We start from the raw sequence: 23,597 nt of genomic DNA, 5'->3' as shown, positions 1-23,597 counted from the left end.
ACTATGTATATGGATTTTCAGTTATTTTTTTTCAGTGCTTTAAAATTTTATCTTATTTTCTGATTTCCATAATTTTTTGCTGAAATTTGCTCTAACTCTTCTTGTTGCTACTTTGAGGACAGTGTATCTACTTGCTCCTTCTTGCTGCTTATAAAATTTTCTTTTTTTTTTGGCGGGGAGGGTTTCATTCGTGTAAGTACGTTGTTCCTTGATATATTTTCCTTTTATTTCTCTTGCTTGAGGTTCTTAGTGTGTCATGTATCTGGCTGATACCTTCATCTTTATTTTAGAAAATCCTGTCATGGTAGGTTCAAATACTGCTTCTGCCACATTTGGTCTTCCTTCTCTTTCTGGATTTTCAGTTATACAGTATTTCACATGTTTCTTATTGGTCTTTTCTGTATTTTCCATTTTTTGTTTTCAAATCTCCGAGCTTTAATTTGGATATTTTCTATTGACCTATAATCTATTGACCTATAATCACCTCTAAAATCCTGATTTCTGCTGTGTGTAATTTCTCATTAGCACCATTTATTCAGCCCATTTTGGATATTTCAATTACAGAATATACAGTTCATTTTTTTGTGTGTGTGTAGATTACAGTTCTTTAGTGAAGTTTGTCATTTTTCCATGTATTTCTTTCTTTCATTTTCTTGAACATGTTAATTATTGTTACTTTATGTTTTAGTTTGTTAGCTTCAATATGTAGATTGCATGTTTGTTTGAATCTGTTTTTTCTTTTTCTTTCTTTTGGATATTTGGTTATATGATCTTGTGTTTTGGTGTCCTAGTTATTTTTAGTTAAATGCTGTGATTGTGTCTTTAAAAATTGCAGGTACTCCTGAAGATGAGCGTGAACTCTGGAAAGTTCACTACCTTTCTTCTGCTAGGTAGAGAGAGGAGGAGCTGGACACTTTAATGGCAAGTGCTAAATGATGTACAGGCCAGGTTTTGCTTTATTTAAAGTATCAGCTATTCTTGATTCCTTTAGGACTTTCACCAAGACTTCTTTCTTCGGAGGTTTCTGAATTCTAAATTTGTTTCATCAGTATCCTGAACTTTTTGCTTTTTCAGAGTTTCAGGTTAGCTTTTTGAGCCTCAGAATTTGATAAATGTCATGAAAAGGAAACAGACTACATGTTTAAGCCCACTCACATCTCTGATTTTGTTTCTGTGGCTTTCTCAGACTCCCCAGGCTCTGCTTGTTTCTGTCTCCCACTCATGGCTGTCTGCTCAGGGGCAAACATAGTTCTAGCTCTTCCTGTGCCTAGAATTGCCTGAGAAAAAAGCAGCTTCAGAATACACACTCCTTTATAGTCATCTGCTCTCTAAATCTTAGTCTCTCTTGTTCCCATCGCTTTGGCAACTCTAAAGATGCCTGTGAAGAAAAGATTTTTATCTGGCTTTTCCATTTCCCAGAGGGATTACTGTTTTGTCAGAAGCTTTTTGTCCCTACTTGGTAGAAGTGTGGACTAAGTTTTGAAGTTACATAGCTACTTATAATGATTTAGTATTAACTTTACTATGGTCTCATTGACAGTGCATAGTATTTCTTTAAAATAAAAATTTACCCTTTTATTTATTTTATTTATTTATTTTGAGAGAGAGAGAGAGAACAAGTAGGGGAGGGGAGAGAGAGGATCCCAGCAGGCTCTGCACTGTCAGTGCGGAGCCTGATGTGGAGTCGGATGCTTAACTGACTGAGCCACCCAGTCGACCCATAATTTACCTTTAATTGGTGCGAAATGGCATTTCATAGATTTCCTTAATTTGACTTTTTTTTGGTCACTAGTGAGATTTTTATTCATCATTCTACTATGTGTATTTACTCTTTAATGAATTGTTTTCTTTGAGATCTTCACAGGCATATCATCGTTCTAATCTATGTGTCAGATTTCTTAGTCAGTTGTAAACCATAGAAATGTTTGGAAGAATGTTCTGAAAGAATTTACCGTAAGAATTTAGGAGGAACCCCAGGCAGGATTTTTTTGTTGGTGTGTGCATGTGTTTTGTTGTACATTTATACCCTTACTTGCTTGCTTGTTTAGATAGTTCGGTAGTTTGTGCAAGTTCCATTGTGGTCATCTTTCAGGTCCAGAATTTGTTATCACCTCAGTCTTTTTTTTAAGAATTTTTTTTAATGTTAATTTTATTTTTAGAGAGAGAGAGGCAGAGAGAGAAGCAGAGAGAGAGGGAGACACAGAATCCGAAGCAGGCTCCAGGACCCAAGCTGTCGGCACAGAGCCTGATGCGGGGCCTGAACCCACAAACTGCCAGATCATGACTTGAGCCGAAGTTGGACGCCCAACCAACTGAGCCACCCAGGTGCCCCCACCTCAGCCTGTCTTTTTTTTTTTTTTTTTTTCCATTTTTTTTTTCTTCTTTTCTCAGCCTGTCTTTACGTCCAGAGTAAATTTAGCCCAGTTAGTATTAGATATCCACCCTCTCCATTCACTGTGGCTACAGATGGAGAAATGGGATCCTTTGCCTATTGTAGGTAGGAGGAAGGCAGGGTTTCTGGGAGTAAGGTGTGGAAAAGAAGAGAAAATGATTGGTATCTGTAGTAAAAGAGTGGGCATGGAAGCTGCAATTCAAGCATTATTTCACATTCAGAAATACAGGTCATAATACCCAATCTGTAATTCAGAAGTCTAAAAAGCACTGAAAACAAAGTTCTGCCTAAGTTTGTGGCATATTCATTTGTTGACAAACTGATTGGAACTGATTTGAGTGAGGCACTTATTCCACCTACTTTGAATATTCATGTTATATTGCCAGTGTTATTATATTTGATACTGCATGGTGTTTCACTGGTGGGGGTGTGTGTGTGTGTGTCATAATGTATGGTGTGTGTACTGTATTACCTTGTTAAGGTATGAAAAGTTCTAAATTGAGAAACTTGTCTGCTCCTGAGGTTTTTGACTGATTGTAGACTTGTACTTCTTTAAAAGGACTTGATGCATACTTATTGTAGGGGAGGTGAATACATGGTGAGTTAAGTAGACATGGCCTATAACTTACTGGGCTTTCAGCCAGCACAGTTAAGAGTTTCCTGGATTTCCAATTTCCAATCCTAAAAACAGAACTCTCCAAATATCAGGTTCTTCATTTTTAGAAATATTGTTGGATGTATATGTTAGTCTTTTAATATTTCCATTGTGACACGACTGTATCTTTTTACTTGGTATTATGAGTAATAACTGAAAAAAAAAGAGCCCTAATTTGCAGGTAGAACCATGAAGGGAATGGAATATACAATACCAAAGCACGTCTGGTATTTGTGGAAATAGAGGCTGGGTTTGAATATGAGAAATGCATCAGAAGTCTGTGTAGGAGAAAACTGGGCTAAATGTAAAAGTGAGGATTAAGATGATCATTTTGATTCCATCCTAACTATATTTTTGAATAAGGACAATTTAACTGTTTTGGCTCTGTATAATTGGAGATAAACTTTTGGTAGCAGTTTTGCTATTTTTGATTTTCAGCATATTTATTTATTTATTTTATTTATTTAAATTTTTTTAACATTTTATTTTTGAGAGATAGAGAGAGAGACAAGGTACGAGTGGGGGAGAGACAGAGAGAGACGGAGACACAGAATCTGAAGCAGGCTCCAGGCTCTGAGCTGCCAGCACAGAGCCTGACGTGGGGCTTGACCTCATGGACCATGAGATCATGACCTGGGCCGAAGTCAGATGCTTAAATGACTGAGCCACCCAGGTGCCCTTATTTTCAGCATATTTAGAAAGTATATTTATTTAAAAATTTTTATGTAGAAACACTCAGTTTATTGCAGTTTATTACTGTTTATTGCAATTTTTCTTTTAGGAACCTGTGGTCAATTTCTCCCTTCTTTGCAAAGAGTCTTAATAACAAGACCTGTAGTAGTTTGCTAATTTTGTTGAAGTACACACCTTGTTCATTTTTGCTAATGGCATTTATACATTCTTGTAATTAACTGATAATATGTCTTTTAAGAAATTATTTTCAACTTTTTAAAGTAATTGTCAGATAACAGTGTATGTGTAGTATCCATTGGTTTTAGCCACCACTGTTACTTTTTCCTTTTTGACTCAGCAACTCTAAAACACAAAGCTGTACAATCTCTCTGAAGACAGTCCAGCAAGAGAAGCAAACTAAATTTAGACAGCTCTGATTAATACAGTCCTCAGATTATTTTTCTGTATATGAACCCATGACATGGGGAATTTGAAATCGAAATACAGTTAGAAAGGTTTTAGAAGTGAAGTGGAGCATTTTTGATAGAAGTATCACTTGAGACTTAGGCAGGCTTACCCTTTTAGGCTTTCTGTTCCAGTCTAGTTTTAATGTGGTGCTGTATTTAACAGAGAAAACTCATAGGTTGATGCCCCCTTGTGGTCTCTTAACAAAATAAATAGCACAAATGGAAATAAGTAATGAAGATCTTAATACATGTTAAATAATTCATTCCCTCCTTTCAAAAATAGTTTTAAGAAAGTGACTTCTGAGGAAGAACAGTAAAGGCATTATTATTCCTATATTCCATATACTTTATTGACTTTAAAATTTATCAAATGTTATTTTAACCCTATATAACAGAACGTGCATGTGTGTTAGCTGGACACTGATACAAAGAAAAAGAGGTTGTTGGGTTGGCTTCTACCATTGTCATCCTGGACATCTAACTCAGTTACAAATGCCTTAAAAATATGATGAGATGTGATAGTAATTATGGGGCTAGTGTCTCCCCACCCCCCCCACCCCCCCCCCCCCCCCCCAACACATACAAGTAAATGGAGCTTGGGAAATCTGTTTTTTATAGTCACTTGACCTGACCAGGGTCAGATGCTATATGAGGCATTGGAAGAAATGAGGGTTTTTATTAGCCAGTTGGTGAATTTAAGCTTATTTGCTTTTACCAACATTGGCAAGGTCTTCTTTGTGTGTGCATGTGGGTTTGTGGATGAAGTGGAGAAGTAGTAGCAGCAGCAGTCAGTGCTTTAAGAAAGACCATAGGGGTGCCTGGATGGCTCAGTCTCTTAAGCATCTGACTGTTGATTTTAGTTCAGGTCATGATCTCAGTCTTGAGATTGAGCCTCACACGGGGTTCTGCACTTGGTGTGGAGCCTGCTTAAGATTCTCTCTCCCTCCCTCCCTCTCTCCCTCTCTCCCTCTCTTCCTCTCTTCCTCTCTTCCTCTCTCCTCTCCTCCTCCCTCCCCCCTTTCCTCCCTCCCCCCTTTCCTCCCTCCCCCCTTTCCTCCCTCCTTCCCTCTGCCCCTCCTTCTGCCTGTGCGTGTTCGTGTTCTCTCTCTCTCTTTCTTGAAAAAACTCCCCAAAACAGCTGCTTTTCTTCTGTTACCCAGTAAGATGAATGATGGTTGGAAGTGGTCCAATCCAGTGAGTATGGGCTTTGACATTAGATAGTCCTGGTTAGATAGACCTGTTTCTAAAAGTGATTTTATCTCTTACCAGTTCCTGGGTAGTTGTATAATATTGGGTAACATACTTCAATTTTGAACACCGGTTTCCTCTCTTTAAGAAGTTAAAACCTACCTTATTGAACTGTTACAGCTCCATTGTCATCATATGAAGTCTTGGCCTATACCACTGTTAGTACTCTTAGGGTAAGGGCAGTTTTGAATTATTAAGTGTACTGTGTGACTTTTTAACTACTGGATTGTTGGTAAAGACTCCTAATGATGGAATGTATCTTAAAAAGTGGTAAATCACCTCTACTCTTTTATGGACTATAGTCTTTATTGTGGATTTAGTGCTGTACTACTACATAAGCACATATTTTCTTTATAAATTTCTGGCTTTAAGTGCAATTATATCACATTAAAGTATTTACTAGGTCAATTGTTTTAATAGTTGAAGCCTATTAACTAATTCTTTTTATAATAATGGTTCAATAAGATTATTTTCTTCAGGAATAGTAGTTACATGTTTTGGTAGGTTTAACTTAAACTATTGTTGCTTGATAGGCATCTTATTTAAAAAAGATTTTGTGAAGGACAACAAAGTAATGGTTTTTGTTGTTTTGCTTTATTTTTCAAGAGTTTTTATAGAAGCAGGTCAATTTTATTTATTTAATACTTGAATTAATATGAGTCTATTTTCAAAAGTAGTAAGATTATTTGGATTTATTTAACTTAACAGAAAAATTAGTTGTTTTTTTTTTTTTAACCCATGCAGATTCAACTTTGAATCATCAGATTTTTCTTTCTTCTAAAATTTTCCTTGGTGTCTAAAGCGTTGGAATTTACTAATAATTTTCTTTTGAAAAATGTGCTGTAAAAGAGAAGAAAACTAGAAAGATCTCTCAAAATATCAATACAACTGCTTGGGTTTTAGGAACCCAATGGTTTTAGGAAGTAAGTGGGCTATAAATCGTGTAAACAAAGATAACTTGTAGTCCTGTCAGAAGGCTGTCTATGTATTTTCATACCTGCCTCTCTCACCTTTTCCTATATTTATCTGACTCTCAAAATAAAGAGCCTATACCTTTGATTAGTGCCTAACTGAAGTCTCTGTTGTCTTAAACCCCATATGTAACTGATAAAGACTTTAAGACTATTTTGGCAGTGAAAATTTCTCTCATAAATTTTGAAGTGGATTTTTGTTGTTTTATCCTAGAATATCTGTTCTTGGGGAGACTTTAGGAAAGAGAGGGTGAGGTGATTGTGGGGTGGGGAAAAGAGAGCTAAAACAAAGTGGAGACTAGACTGTCAGGGGTGATGGCAAGAACACATGCCATTCTGCTAGGGACTTGTTTTTTAAACATAAAAAGCATATGTGCCAAATTTACATATTTACTAATTAAAAAGGCTTCCTGGAAACATTAAGTAGACTATCTTCTGTAACCTTTAACACTGTCACTAATGGATATTGCTTAGAAAATTTCATCGAAGGTCCTTTAAATAATGTAAATGATTATGAATATGTAACTAGTTAATATGCAGCTACGAAAGGATTATCATGTAGAGGTTAATGAACATTCTGCTCTTATGGTTTGCAGGGCTTTTCTTTTTGTGCTTTTGGCTCACTTCATGCTTGGAAACACATGCATTGGGATTGGAAAGCATCCTGACTGTTTTTTGGGTCTCATCTTTTAATGGGGTTGTTAAAGAGGAACTTTATGAAAAGGATTTCATGAAGATTTTTTTCTTTTTCAATTTACATTTAATTCTGTTTGTCTATTTTATAATTACTGCCAAATCAGAAACAGTGAAATGGATTGATGTAGTTTTAGCCTGGCTCTTCCAGATGTAAAGTCAGTACTCTGTTATATATTACCACTGTTATTAAGTGTTGCTATGTGATTGATACTTACTGAGAGATCTTCATTCTAAGATGGACTTTTTATGCTGAGTTAATGTGTAGTATGGCTGGGTATCTGATTACAGCATGTATTTTGGTACAGGATTGCTGCCTTAGTATTTAAAATGTACCAAAAGGGGACATTTATTTCAGGAATTAAATGTTATAATAGGAATTTAGTGACAGCCCCCCCCGCCAAAGTCTTGTGATTTTGGGGTAGAAACATTGAGCAAGAGAGACAAGAGAGAATATTGGTGTTTAGAATAGTGAACTAAAGCAATGTGTTTCAAACGAGATAATAACTGCTGTCTTTTTTACATGGCCTTGTATTGAGCATTTTGGCTTGTATCCCTTAGTTTCTCTGTCTCTAAAATGGTGCTACAGTATTTGAGATTATTGTTTAAAATTTTTATTAATGGGTAAATTGAAAACAATTAGTAATCTTTGAAAAGGGTATTATTTTTAAATTGCCATTCAAGTGTTTGTTTTTCCTCATTGGTTAGCATTGTTCCCTCCACACCCCCCCCCCCCCCCCAGTATTTTGAGAATCTGCTGAAATATCTTTAAGAAAAGCAAATAACTCTTGTTCTTAATTTTATTGTTTTAACATTATAAACATAGTTTAAACTGGCCATTAAGTGCCTAAAATTTTATCAATTCACTGAGGGAACAAATGGGCTGTTCAGAGCATCTCTTTATCCCAAGTATTTCTTCTCAAAAATGTTAGTAGAAAAATATCCCTGAACTCATTTTTAATGCATCAGAATAAAAATTACAGGTTAAAACATTTGGAGATATAGTGACAAAATAAAATATTTTTACTACTGTCTTTTTTTTTTTTTTAGTGATGAAACGTGGATGTTACATTGGTTTTTTGTTATTTATAACATTTGCGTATTCTACAAAATATGTAACGTTGAAAGCAGGTCTGTAGATTGTACAAAATACTAGTTATCTTATATCATATGTCACCTAATAGTTATGAAGCGGGTTTTGTAGCAAAGTATGAATCGGAAGGCTGTAATTTGTTCTGCAGTTATCAGCCTGCGTTAGGGGTTATGATAAAGTGTGCTGCTTAAAAACTAACAGTCACATCTCTGTGCATTTGACAAATAAAAATGTATACCGAGATGCTATTAAATCTGTAAAGCCACTGTTCTAGTTTTCTGATACACTGATTTTGTAGCTTTGTGTATAGCCCTGTTTTTTCATGAGTAGTTATCTGTTTTCATGACAGGTGGTCACTAACTGCCAAGAGAAAATCCAGCATTGGTGAGTGAAAGATGGTTTTATATTATTTCTGAAATACTGATGGGGTCATCTGTTTGTATTTAAATAAAGTGTGTGTTATTTTTTTGCAACCCATAATTGAATTCTTCTAGTAATCTCCATTTTGAATGCTTTTGATACTAATTTATATTGTCCTTCACTGTTTACTGAATTACGTATTCCCTGATTTCCTGAAATTGTGTCACCATTTGTGTTTATTCTAATTGCCTTTTTTCCTTTCCTTTTTTTCAAACTAGCATAGTATTAATATCATTATGAGATAGAGACTGAGACATTTTTGAACATGCGTTATCACAGAGCACTCTATTTGGGGAATATTCTTATATTTGTAGTAGAATAATGATTGGAATCAGTTGTTTTAAAATAATGATGGAAATATCCACATTTCCCTGAAGTTTGAAAAATCTAATTAATTGCCTACATCCCAGAGCTTTCTTTATGGACTGCACTTTTTTACCTATTTTAATGTGCTAATCTTTAGTTAATAGGACAATGCTTGGTAAATAACACACTTTCCTAAGTCTTCTGAGGAAAAAGCTCAATTTAATGGTGAATAAAATCTTATATTATGAGTTGTCATGAGATATAGCTGTTGATCCTACAGATTCAAATTACAATATATCCATGCTGTGTTTACGAAGATTTTACTGAGAGAACAACAGGAGCTGTCTTGATTATTGTCTGCAGGGTTATTGCAAAATCATGGTAACTGCCCCTTTAGTGGTGAGATTAAACCTTTGGTTATACACCATCAAGCATATAATATTTTAAATTTATTTTAAGAGGCTTTTTCTTCATGCCTGAGAGATCTCCAAGGAAATAATTTATAGTTAGTATATATCAAATGTTTTTTGGTTTAAATGCACATAGGCTGCAAGCAGTGGATAAGAGTGAAAATCGGTGCAATCTGTACACATCATCTTATTAAATTCTGACTATTGGCGTGCAGAAAATAATCTAAAACTAATAATATCCACTTTATAAATAAAAATTCAGGGACTTCATAATTTTCAATAAATGCAGTGTTGTAGTTGCATCTACTGTAGTGTAAGTCTGTCAACATTTCCATGATGGACGTTCGCTTTTCATTACACATTCAGTCCAGGTTGGAACTTGAAATGTAAGTAGTTGGCCAAAGATTAATCATTTTCCCCCAACCCCCACTAATTTGGCCAAAGAGATTCATTTTACAAATAATTCCGGGGAAATTTTATTCATGTGGACTTCTCTCTATTGGTTTGGTAAGGAATTCAGGAAATCAGTGAGAGATTGGATTCACTCAGAACAGATACTAATTGACTGATGCAAATGTGTGAATAACTTGCTTCTGGTTTGCTTTGCAAGATTCTTTCCCTGTTAGACTGAAAATCCTTTGAGGCCAAGGGACATATTTTCTTTCTTTTTTTTTTTTTTGTAATCCACAGCACCTCCTACTGTGTTTGGCATATTATAGGCACTTAATAAATGTTTGAGTAAGTGAAGACCAAATATATAACATTATAAATGATAAATGCTATATATAACATTTTAGTTTGCAAGTACTGTAGCAGTGCCCAGCCCTGGTAAACACAGACAGAAATGTGATATTTAATTCAGAACATCTTCATGTGACTCTCAATTTCAGTTGCCAGTTTTCCAAAGCTTTCCCAACTACAGAAGCTTAGATATTTATCTACACATATCTTAAAGTAGTGTATAGTACCTTATTTATATGTTAAAAATTTTAAATAAATTTTCTAGTTAAAATTTGATTTTTCCTCTATCATTTCTAATATGGCTCGGGAAACAGACTTTTCTGTTTGTTTTTAATGAGGATCTGATACTGCTAGAATGTAAATGGCCAGTGAACTCAGCAATTTAAAAAAACTGAAACCAAAGTCTCTCTATTCCTCTGAAAGCCAGGAAATAGCTATTTGGGAGCATTGTGGCATTCTCATGATATTTTTATTCTGTTAATTCCACAAACAGTGATTGAGTTCCTACCATATGCCAGTATTGTGTTGCTGTTTGGAATCGAACGACCCTGCCATGGAAGAATTCATAGTCAGACACTATACAGGGAAATCACAATAATTTTGGGTTATTTGCAGAGAGCTAGGAAGCAGGAACAGAAGCTGGAACCATTCTTAAGGGTGTCTTATAACTGCTTCTAAAAGCATGTTGCTTTTCAGTTTTCTTTAGCCCTTGGCTTTAGCCTAGTCTAAAATACAATTCATATAGTTAAGCTCCCCCCTTCTTCATGGGATACATAATATACATACATAATAAGGAAAAACAAAATACATGATTTTTAAAAAATGCTTTCTGATGCTAGTGATGTTTATACTTTTTGTGCAGTTTTAAAGCATTATTTAAGGGAAAAGTAATGAATATTCTAGGCTTCAAAAGTAATCTTATTTTTTTTTTTTTTAAATGTAGGACAGGAAGTAAAAATATTTGTAGAAGTGTAGGGGTAAAAATGGCCTGGGGCAGACAGGATATGCCCCCCCCCCCAAAAAAAAAAAAAAAGAAATCTCTTCCAGGAAATTAATTCAAACTGCAGAACTTTGGTGAACTAGAAACATTTGTAGTATTTGTTTAGTTAATAACAGATAGTGAGGAAATGTTTAAGCCTAATAGTTGAGAATTTGTGCAACACTTTTACAGCTAACAGTGGTTTACAACTTAGTGAAGATTAAAAAAATTTAAGTACAACTTTTTTTTCTTAAAATACATTTTACTTAACTCCAGAAATAAGGTTTTTTTAAAACCCACACACTATTTTCTCATTAAAATATGGATATACTTTCTACTGTTTAATGCACCAGGGCCTGATTATTCTGTTTATAGATTATCTGTAATTTTTTATCTTTTTAATTCTTCCCTAAAGAGCATGGGATTCAGAGTCTCAGACTTGCATTTGAATCCTGTCATTTACTAACTGTAACCTTGGGTGAATTACTAAGATTCTTGGTTTTCTCCTTGTAAAGTGACTACGATACTACTTAACTTGAAGATCGAGTGAGATAATGTCTGTAGAACACCCAGACTGGCTCTCAATAAATATTAATAGTAGCTCTGAAATCTTTTTTGGAAATTTAATTGTCAGATGAATAAAGAAAACAAAAAAACCTGTCAAAGCTTTGTAAATATTCCTGAATATTTTGTATTCATGCCATTATCTTCTTTTATCATGATGGAGAGATGGCTTTCTAAGCAGTGTTATTAAAGCTTTACATTAATGTTTTAGATAACTTTTTATTTGGAAGAATTTCAGACAAAAGACGACAGTAGTATTGTGAATCCACTTGTACTCATCACTCAGCCTCAGTAATGATCAACTCATGGTGTCATTTGAGTGTTTGCATTTAAACAGCTTATCCTACCCTCTCCCCACCCCCAACTATTTTGAAATGAATCTGAAAATGTATTCCATCTAGAAATACAGTATATATCTTTAAGACATAAAGCTTTTAAAAATTTAAACTAAAATTTTTTAAATTTGTCAGTATATTTATATAGTTCAAAATTTAGGAAGTTCTAAGAGTGTAAATGGTGTGTAGTTTTTCTCCTGCCCTTATCCCCCAATTCTCATTTATCTTTGTAAACAACTGTTTTTGGCAGTTTCTTGCAAATCTTTTCAGAAACAGTTTTCATAAAGGATATATGTGTGTGTATATGTATGTAGGTATATGTGTGCATGTGTATTCATCCACGTTTTTATATATTGTTCTCCCGCCCTTTTTCGCAAAAATGAAATCAGACTGCATACTGTTCATTTGATTCTATACCTTGACTCTTATTCTTTATTTCATTTCCATAAATTTCATTGTTTTTTAAAGGTCTAATTTTTAGAGTTACCAAATAAGTTTTGGTACTGATTTTTTAAAAAATAAATGATGATATTATTAAGAGTATGGCTTTACAACTCAAAATATATTCTTCCCAAGCTGTTAAGTCCATATTTATTATTCCTTAATAAAATTACTCCAAAACTTAGTGGCTTAAAACTACGACCATTTGTTTGTATATGATTCTGTGGATGTACATATTGGGCTTGACTTACCTGTTTTGTCCTTCTGCTACTCTTGTTTGGGCTCACTTGTGTGGTTGCAGCCTTTTGGTGGCTGCGTCAGCTGAGTTGTCCAAAATGGCCTCACCCATAGGCCACAAGTTTGGCGGCTAGTGCTGGTTGTTACCTGGACCTCTCTCTCCACGTGCTCTTCTATCTGGTTCGCTTTACATGATGATCTCAGGGCAGCAAGAATGGAAGCTGCCAGGCCATATCCCATTGGTCAAAGGAACTCACAGCCTGGATTCAGAAGGTGGGAAATAGGCTCCAGTTGGTGGGAGGAGTGAAGAATTTATGGTTATTTTTAATGCATCATAGGTATTTACTTGTATTGAATATGTCCCACAAGAAAAAAGTTCCATTACTTGTGTTGACTTGTGAGAATTTAATGAAATATGGCATGTGATGCCTGGCACATACATACACATCATATGTCTGTTAGGCATTGTTTGTAACCATAAATTGGATGCGTATGAATTGTGAACACTTCACTGTCATGCTTCCTTTAAATCATGTTAAGAGAGTTTTAAGTAGTAAAGATACCTACAAAATTACTTGAAGCAGACTTAAATGAAAATACAGAAAAAGGCATTTTATGTTGTTCAAATATTTAATTTTGGAAAGAATAGATTTAAATATGGGCATACAAATGCTGAAACACTTGAGCATGCGAATTTTATTTATTTTATTTTTAAATTTTTATATAAACTCCAGTTAGTTAACATACAGTGTGATAATTAGTTTCAGGTGTACAGTCTAGTGATTCAACACTTACGTGTGACACCCAGTGCTCATCATAAGAATTTTGAGAGAGGGATTCTAAAGCAAATACTTGGCATTTGTTATTTTTTTCAAAGGAAAAAATACTGTTGGGTAACTAGTTTCTAGTACGGTCTATAGTCAAAGTATATAGTAGGAAATAACCAGAAAGCATACCTAAATGGTTAAAAACACAGATGAAGATTTGTTTTTTGTTTTTGTTTTTTTTGGGATTCCTCTTTCGAGTCAGGCGGTGTGGATGGATGGATGTGTATATCTATCTCTGTCTGAGGTTTTTAGGGATTCTTTGCCCCACAGAAGCACCGAGCTATTTCATCATAACAGTTCATAACAGTGCTATGTAGTCTGTGGTATATTTCTCATGAATTACCTGAAACAGTGCTTTCCTGACTTGACTTCATCTACTTATATAAAACTTGTTTTATTTTATTATGCATAATCTATGAAATATTGATTTGCATGCATTTAAAACTTTAAATTTATTCATGGTGATGACTTCATTTTTCAGTGTCAGGTAAATTTCAAAACCATGTTTTTCATAGTTCCCATTTTACTGACCAAAAGTTTTTAGTCACTATTTTGTATAGGGCCTTCTCTTTGGGCTTTTTCATTTTCATGTGTCTTCCCTACTCCCATCCTCACCCCCGGTAGAGCAGGGAGCAACTTCCAAACTTCTGAAGATTTTCCGTGCTTCTGTTGTTTGTTGTTGGAATCTCTGTAGTTATTTAACAAAGTGTCCTTAGGGACAAGGACAGAGGGAGGAATCATATATAGTAATCCCTTTCTTGGCCACTCTTAAGTTCCTGCATAGTTTTTTTTTTGTTTTGTTTTTTGTTTTTGTTTTTTGTTTTTTTAATGGTATGGTATCTTAGTACTGAATGTGGACGTTAAGTAAGTTTTGGAATTTCTGCGTGTGATGTTTCAAAACAAATTAAGTTGCAAAAAAAAAAAAGATTCAAATTGAATGTTTTTTTTTTTATTAATTTTTTTTTTAAGTTTATTTTTGAGAGAGAGTGACAGAGCATGAGCAGGAAAGGGGCAGAGAGAGGGAGACACAGAATCTGAAGCAGGCTTTAGGCTTCAGGCTCCAGGCTCTGAGCTGTTAGCACAGAGCTCAACGCAGGGCTTGAACCCACCAGCTGTGGTGAGATCATGGCCTGAGCTGAAGTCAGATGCTCAACCAACTGAGCCACTCAGGCACCCCCAAATTGAATGTTTTAAGGATGATATTTTCATTAAAAAAAATTTTTTTTTTTTTAACGTTTATTTATTTTTGAGACAGAGAGAGACAGAGCATGATCAGGGGAGGGGCACAGAGACAGGGAGACACAGAATCCGAAGCAGGCTCCAGGCTCTGAGCTGTCAGCACAGAGCCTGACACGGGGCTTGAACTCACAGACCGCGAGATCATGACCTGAGCCAAAGTCGGCCGTTTAACCGACTGAGCCACCCAGGCACCCCTAGGATAATATTTTTAAAAGCAGAATCTGAATTAGGTTTTTAATTTTTTGTCCTGAGTATAAAATGAATACACATATATAGAAAGGTTGAAATAAGAATAGTGATAAATTTACTCATAATTCTAAAGAGAAACTAATTCTCCCTCTTTTTTTTTTTTTTTTTTTTTTAAATAAAAGGGAATTTTTTAAGGGATTTTACAAAAATCCCTAAGTACATCTTGTCATTTATAACATAGTCTTTGATTATGTATTATTCACGGTGTTCATATATACATTGTTTGGCTCACAGTTTCCCACATCACCTTAAATCCGGTGACTCTGATTGATGCTACATCTCAATTTGATTTGGCATACATAATGACTTTTCAAATCCTCTTCTTAACTGTATTGTTTGACAGCTACATCTCCTTGCGTTTTGAGGTTTTTCATTTTCTATTCATGTTAATTTATTTTTTTATAAGACAATATACAATAAAACTTTTAAGCACTGAAGAGTACCATGTGGGGATAAAGGTGTGAATATGACAACAACAGTGCTTGACCAAGAGGCAGAGCACTCAGTGATAATCCAGAGTCTTGTTCCTTTTTGAGGTACAAAAGTCTAAATTCTGATACACTAAAGGTACTTGACGGTGACTAAGGAAAATGTAGGCGGTAAAAAGATTGAGGCATGAGTACAGTTTAATATTTTTACTAATTTATATCGAACTTGACTACATTGGCAGTGGTTTTCCTGTTTTTATTTAAATTAACTGAATTAAAGATACTTTTGAGAATTTTACATATTTAAAAACAGGATTGCTCTTTTTTTCTGTTACAAGACCTCTTAAAAAAAATTATGACCTCAAGGGATTTATGAGTGGCTTCTACTGAAATTATATGCAGATTATAGGGCCTTTTATTCTATCAGGAAAGAATCTAGTGGGGTTTTTAATCATTTTATTTTATTTTTAAATTTTTTTAATGTTTATTTTTGAGAGAGCATGCACTCGTGCGCACAAACGGGGGAGGGGCAGAGAGAGAGGGAGACACAGACTCCAGGCTCTGAGCTGTCAGCACAGAGCCCAACACCGGATTTGAACTCAATGGACCACGAGATCATGACCTGAGTCAAAGTCGGACACTCAACCGACTGAGCCACCCAGGCGCCCCAAGAATCTAGTGTTTTTATCAGTTTCTCATAGGTATCAGTGACCTTAAATGGCTGTGAACCACTGCTCTAGGAAAACAACATACAAAAAGTTTTCTTTTTTCTGAAATATACTTTAGAAATAAAGCATAGAAAGTTGAAAACAAAATGACAAAACCTATAAATTAGAATCCAGAATGGCACAAACATTCAGAGCTTAAGTGAGTTATAAACTTATAGCTAAATTCATTTTTTCTGAAAGGCTTTTTTCTGATTTGGTACAGAAATATGTATCAGTTGTAAAAAACTTGGAAAATAAACAAAATTAAAATTATCTATACTCATCACCCAAAGCTAACTGAACTAGGAAGCACTTTGGGGCATTTCTTTCACACTTAGAGTGATGTGTTTTTGTGTAATTTTTAAATGTTCTTCACATTTGCATCTCATTTTATTCTTAGAGTGAAAGAACACTAATGAATGAAGAAACAGGTACCCATGATAACCGACAAGTCTGAAGTCACATGTACATATTTGTTGGTAGAACACTCGAAACAATTTCCTTAGTCTCAGCTTTGCTGTGTATAATCCATCATACTCTGTTGTCTTATTGTTGAGACGTTAAATTGAGGAAATCTAGCAGAATGTTAGCTGCATCTGTCTCTCTTGGATAATTTTCTTTTGTTAACTTTAGAAAAATTAGAAGTATTTATATTTAGGTTCATTTTTGTATCTGTTTCTAATAAAGTTTTTTGATGGATTCATAAGTATAAAGAACATGGAATATTTCATCAGTGTCTTCTGGTAGCATAAATTTCCTAGGTATAAAGAGTTGAGAAAAAGGAGTATGCCACCATATTGCCTGAATTTTGTTGTAGATTTCATTTAATGGTATTTTGCCTTAACCATTTAACAAAAAGTAATAGAAATTTAACACAGATACATTTTAATCTTTAATGTGTCTCCCTTCTCACCCAAATTGTAGATCCTTTACAATGTAAATCCTTCTTTCAAGAATGTTTTCATTGTTTAATATAACCTTAACAATTTATTTAGACTTTTTAAGAGAATACTTTGAAAAAAAATCATTATCATTCCTTTCTTTAGTAATAAGAAGACTTTCCTCTTTACCTGTATATAATCTGTGCCTATATTTTCTTAATTTTAGAGATAGAAGCCCAGGCATCCCTCAAGCTAGTGGGTTTTTAACAAAGAAGCAATGCAAAGAAATAAAACAAGGCATGTTATATTTGAGTGATGATCCCTGCAGCATATGGCATAAGGCTTGGTAGCAGAGGAGAAACTCAATAAATGGTGAAATGAATTAAAACAAAGATTTTCTTGAATTCTTAACAGGAAGTTCTAATGTGGGTATGATGGACTAAAAATCATTTCTAAATAAGATTATATAGTTACTTAGATTCCAGAATCTTTGGGTTTTATAATTTCTTAAATTAAAAACTTAAAATAACTCTGTCCCAGATTAATCCAGATATTAATATGAATGTAAAGCCCTTTTCCTTCCAGCCACCCCCCCCAAATAATCATTTGATGTTTCCTGCTTTTTATGTTTAGGACATTAGGTAAAGGAGAGAGAATGGAGATTTAAAAAAACCCAAAAAACCCTACAGGCTTAATGTCACTATTTCTGCCTATTCCAGCTTACTACTTTTAGTTGAAATTAGCAAAATCTTATTTCAATCAGTTATTTAAATTTTATTTCCTTTTTTATTATATAAAGATGAATGTTGGATTGGAGACTTTCTTCTTCCCTCAAACAAGGAATATAGAACTTTTTTTCTTTACAAAGATTTGTCAGTTGCATTTAAGAAGAAGATTAAAAATATGGACTCACTCTCATATTACCTCCATCTCCTTTTTAATATTTTATTATGAAAATCTTCAAACATACAGAAAAGTTGAAAGAATTGTGTAGGTGAACCTTGATCATATACCTATCCTTATCTCAAGCCGTTAATCCCTTTTTCCCTGATGCATTTCAAAGTAAGTCAGTGTACTTCACCTGTAAATACTTGAGCATTCACATCATTTAACTTGCTCTCATACTTTTCACAGTTTTATGAAAATAAGGTGTTTCTTATGGGATTTATCCTGATTCATCCTTAAGGTTAAAGCTAATTTGTAGTTGTGCTATGTCCTTCTTTGCTTCTGCTTTTTAAAACAAAAGGTGCTTTTCAAGGCGTATAGCACATGATTAGCAAGATTCAGAAGAAGATTGTAAAGTTTCTTACATATGACTTAGTGCAGTGCTTTAGTTCTTAACTTTTTAAAAGATTTTTAGGTGGGGCGCCTAGGTGGCTCGGTCGGTTAAGTGTCCGACTTCGGCTCAGGTCATGATCTCACGGTCTGTGAGTTCGAGCCCTGCGTCGGGCTCTGTGCTGACCGCTCAGAGCCTGGAGCCTGTTTCAGATTCTGTGTCTCCCTCTCTCTCTGCCCCTCCCCTGTTCATGCTGTGTGTCTCTCTGTCTCAAACATAAATAAACGTTAAAAAAAAAAATTTAAAAAAAAAAAAGATTTTTAGGTAATCTCTATACCCAACATGGGGCTTGAATTTACATGTGATCAAGAGTCACATGCTCTACTGACTGAACCAGCCAGGCACCCTGAATTCTTATTTTCTATAAGGAAAATTGCAGGAGGATATCTGTTGTAAATTAAATCTTCTTTATTAGATAACTTTTAAAAGTTAAGAATCGAAGCCTGAAACTAATCTGTAAGTATCAGATATGATGAAGACCTCCAGGTCTATATATTATAAGTAAGTAGGCTTGAGTGGTTTATCTCTGATGATATCTGTGCTTTATTTCCATTTGAAAAAAAATTAAGCAATTCCCTCTTCTGAATACATATTTAAATATGACTACAGTGTCTAAAAAGTACGTGTTTCTAAGTAGTAAAATAGAAAAAACAAACTCTTCAAATTTTGGTGCAAATAAAGATCCCCTACTTACCTTCTGTAACACAATAGTTCTTAGATTCATTCTTGTATTTTCTGCTGCATAGGCTTTATGATCTTTAATGGGATTATTTAATCCCTGTTAGAGGAACTATTTGTAGAATAGACAAACTCTTTGACCAAAGTGCTTGATCCTGGATATTTCTACTAGTGGGACCTTTAGAGAAAGAGCTTCTCAAGCCATAATTTCTCCCAGGGACACTGCTTGTCTCCTACTTGCCTCCCTTCAGAAAATAATTCTGCATGGGCTGCATTTTAAATTTTTTCTTTTCTTTTTGTTTTTGTTTTTGTATTTTTAGAAAACAACTCCGAATTTATAAATAGCAACTCTGATCTTAAACTGTTCTCCAGTATATCCACAGCTTTGTTCTAGAGAGAATCAGTGATATGTTTAAAACTGAACATACTTGATTTGGAGTATTGACATGGATCTCGTCAGTGGTTCAATCTACTCTTCTTTTAATATACAAAAGAGATGTTTTAGGGAGTCTCCTTTTTCCAGGTGTAGTTACTAAAATAAAACATACTGAATGCTAACTTTAGTTTTTTTTAATCTTAGGTATTTATTTTTATTTACTTTTTATTTTATTTTTATTTATTTAAAATTTTTTTAAAAAAACATTTTACTTATTTTTGAGAAGCAAGAGAGCACAAGAGTGAGCGTTGTGCAGGAGGAGCAGAGAGAGAGGGAGACAACAGAATTTAAAGGAGGCTCCAGGCTGCATTGAGTTGTCAACACAGACTGACGTGGGACTCGAACCCACTACATGAGATCATGACCTGAGTTGACGTCAGATGCTCAACCGACTGAGCCACCCAGGCGCCCCTAATACTAGCTTTTTAGCAGTCGCAGAAACATTTAGACATCTAAGCTGATGTATAGTCCTTGAGCATTTGCTGAATTACTTATCTAAAACATACAAACTGTTAGTGTTTGTTAGATTTAATAATGAGTGTTTACTATGTGCAGGTATCGTACCAAATCAGTTCTTTATAGACAGTATCCCATTTATTGCTCACACCAACCGTATCTCCAGAAGCCCCCTGAATGGTAACATTTAGCTCTACTGTCCTTCAAGAAGTCCTGCTCTTTGTATCAAATTGAATGAATTTAACACAATGGAATTTTACCTTAGTGGGTAATAGTCTTTCTTGAAAATTTTTAAATTGGTGTTTTTTGATAGCTCATGAAGGATATTGGATACTCAACATAGATGTTATTGCTAAACCCTTTTTCTTTCTCTTGAACCTGAGAGATAGTTAGGCATTATTCAGGTTTTTACCACTGAAGATGTTAAGACTAGGGTTAGTCTTAACTGGAGCTGGATTCACCCCCTAGCCTGACTTCAAAGCCAAGCTCTTTCTGGTATGTAGCCCTGGGCATGAAGCCTTTTTAAATCATTTTATTTTTATAAAAACTTATCCAGAAGGATGATTTTTTCCCCCCTTAAATAGAATAAAGACATTTTATGTTTATAAAATATTTTGAGGGAACATTTTACAAAAGCACTTGAACACTAGAAAATAAAAAAGCTCGCGTGAAAGAATGTAGGTCAGAAGACCTAGGATAAATTCATTGCTTGCTGCTCTTTTGATCAAGGCAATCTGATTTCTCTTAAATTGTGGTTTTCCCATCTTCCTTCTACTTTTTTTGAATAAGGAAAATGTTGATGAGTGACATTTACTATAGGAATATTTTTAGGATGAATAACATAGTATATATAAGTGAAATTCCTTGATATTTTTCAGACCAAATAATTTTTATTAATTATGCTCCTCTTGCTTTATGGGCACGGAGGAGTAAACTGAAATCAATTCCAGGATGTTTTTAGAGCAGTCATTTTTATTATCTGGAGAGCGATTATCTATGTTGCAATTTATTCTAATTTCAGTTTGGCAATATGTACATGTTTTTAAAAATTACTTGCTGAATTGGTGAGTTTTTGTTATTTTTTTGTAAGTTGAAAACACCCCTTTGCTTTAAAATTTTGCTGTGCACACACTGGTTTAGCCTGCAGCCTATATTCGCAAGGAACCCTTTGAAAACCTAATTTTCAGAGAAGGTTTGAAAACAGGCATCTGCATGAAGGACTGTTCATTTCCAACAGGTGTAAGAACTGGGTTCATAATGTGGAAACATATGACCATCTCTGCTCCTATATCTTTTGGTTGTTTGAAATTAATTTATTAGGTAGCTCTGTCTTGATATACCTGAAACAGGCTCCAAAGCCACATTTGTATTACCTCTGCCTAGTTTTTTCTAGCTCCTGGTTGATTCTCCCTCACCTTAATCACATTAGTATGAATAACTGAAGGGTTATTACACAGTTTTCAGCTTTAAGTTTTCAGAGGACTGAAGCATCTGGTCGAATTTTGGGTTCATGCTTTCTGCTCTGCAGCCAGAGCTTATTTCCTCAAGTTTTATTAAATCCCTTCTTCCTTCATTGTACGTCCCTCTTTCCTCTAAACATCAGGCCCTTCCTCAGTAGTATCTCCTTTATTTACATATTTTATTTAGTTCAGATGATCTTCTACCTTACGTGTGTTCTCAAGACGTGTGTTCTAGTTCTAAAACCAAAGTCCTTGAAAGGCTTAATTCTTTGATAACTGTATGGTTGAATAATGCCACTGCTAAGCTTGGTAAACATAGGATTTTAAAATTAAAAAATACTTTAATATTTAAATTGCTAAAATTGGGTTTTTGATTAGTTTGTCTTTTGATACGTAGTCTACTCGAGGAATTGTTAATTTGTGTGTTCATTTAGTATCTGCTATTTTTTCATCAACAGGAAGAAGGTAGATAATGACTATAATGCCCTTCAAGAAAGACTCAGTACCTTGCCTGATAAGTTGTCTTATAATATCATGGTATGTTTGGTGTGTTGCTTTTAAAGTAGTATGCTGTTTCTTATAAAGATACTAACTATGTAAAGTAAGAAGATGTTTCTTTGCTTTATGTATACTGATTCACAAATTGACAAGCTAATAGTATCTGAAATAACTACCATAGCAAGAGAAGTTGTTTTACTTTAAAACAATCCACTAATTGTTGTAATAGTTGGTATTTACTTTTTTCTTTTTTTTTCAGATTTATATTAAATTATCACATTTTGGTAACACAAATGGCATAAATGTTAGAACAAAATTTGACAGATTTGGTATGCAAATTTACTTGTGTTAGAAAACTGTAATTAAGACAGAAATATGGCACTTAGTCGTTTCCTGGTAGCCAGAGCAGGAATAGACCATAATGTTGTATAATTCACAGAATTACATCCTAGAACATTGATTTTTTATAAAAAGGTACTGCTGATTTTTGTCTGAGTGATCTTCGTATCGACATAGTGATCTATTTGTGAGCCCTGGATTAGATTCTTTCATTGCATGAATTTTCTTTTTCATGAAGACTTTGTTCTTAATTGCACTAGCCCAAATGTTTTGTAAATGTATTGTTCTTTATTATACTAGCCCAATTATTTTGTAAAATTTGTAGACTCATTAAAGCTATTTGTTAATTCCAGCTTTGTTTAAAAATGGTTATTTTTTAGAAATAATTTTCAGTTTTTTTAATCAGAGGTATTCTTTATTAACTTAATATTTCATTATTAGTTTGCTTTCATTTAGATGTATGAATGAACACAAAGTATAAACATTCAGAGACAGTGCTAATTTCTCTGAAAGCTTATGTAAATGTGCAGATTGCTTTTCTTGTTTTAACATTGATTTATTAAACTAAAGCAATTTTGTATATGTTTTCCTAGTGTAACTTTAATGTTAAATTTCTATGAAGTTGACATTTTTTCTTAGTGTCAGCACAGAGCTTTTTAATGCTAAGTGTGTCATAAAATGTATTTTTTAGTGTTTTTAATTTTTTTGCCTCCCTTCCTCTCTCCCACATCCATCTTCTCTCTCTCTCTCTCTCTCTCTCTCTCTCCCTCTCTCTCTCTCCCTCTCTCCTTCTCTCCTTTCTTTCAACAATAGGTACCATTTGGCCCCTTTGCCTTCATGCCAGGAAAACTTGTCCATACTAATGAAGTCACCGTTTTACTTGGGGACAATTGGTTTGCAAAGTGCTCAGCAAAGCAGGCTGTGGGCTTAGTCGAGCATCGGAAAGAACGTAGGTACCAGTTACAAATGATGTATCCCTGCTGGATGTTTATTAGTTCACAGAGTGCCAAGCTGATACTAAAAGTATTGTTCATGATGTATTAGTCCAGACTATTTGTGATTCCGTTGAACTGTAGGTAGTTTGAGTAGAACCAACATTTGAGAATGTAAGCTGGAGAATGGAACATCTGAGTTGGAAAACCCACCCACATTAGTATGTTTTCAGAAATTACAAAGTATAAAAGTTGTTAATATGTGGTTTTATGAGTAGAAGTTGGGAAGACTTAAGATTTGGGGTCATTTTACATTTTATAATTTGTTTCAGGTGCTTTCATAAACTTACTTTTGCTTTTAATTCTTCAGTACACAGAAGGAATTTCCTTTTCTTGTTGAACTAAGAGAGATACCTATTAGCAAAAGTAGAAACAATTTTTAAACATGCTTTTTGGTTTAGAAGAAGTCATATTTTCCAACGTTTTTTTTTTTTTTTTTTTTTTTTA

General features: G+C 34.3%; 1 protein-coding gene across 4 annotated transcripts in view; it reads left to right on the top strand.

The window, feature by feature from the left end:
• The window catches only part of URI1 (URI1 prefoldin like chaperone), a 124,895-nt gene that overhangs the window by 38,388 nt on the left and 62,910 nt on the right, over nt 1–23,597 (top strand). For all 4 annotated transcript variants that reach the window (XM_060650862.3, XM_060650863.3, XM_060650864.2 and 1 more), the window contains 3 exons: nt 8,541–8,575; nt 21,780–21,858; nt 22,972–23,107. In XM_060650862.3, the coding sequence (XP_060506845.1) occupies nt 8,541–8,575; nt 21,780–21,858; nt 22,972–23,107 (250 nt within the window). The remainder of the gene's footprint in view (nt 1–8,540; nt 8,576–21,779; nt 21,859–22,971; nt 23,108–23,597) is intronic.

The sequence above is a fragment of the Panthera onca genome, chromosome E2, assembly GCF_046562875.1.
Source record: "Panthera onca isolate mPanOnc1 chromosome E2, mPanOnc1 haplotype 2, whole genome shotgun sequence".
NCBI classification, from domain to species: Eukaryota; Metazoa; Chordata; class Mammalia; order Carnivora; family Felidae; genus Panthera; species Panthera onca.
The sequence above is the reverse complement of the archived record's forward strand: the minus strand, read 5'-3'. Positions and strand labels throughout refer to the sequence as shown.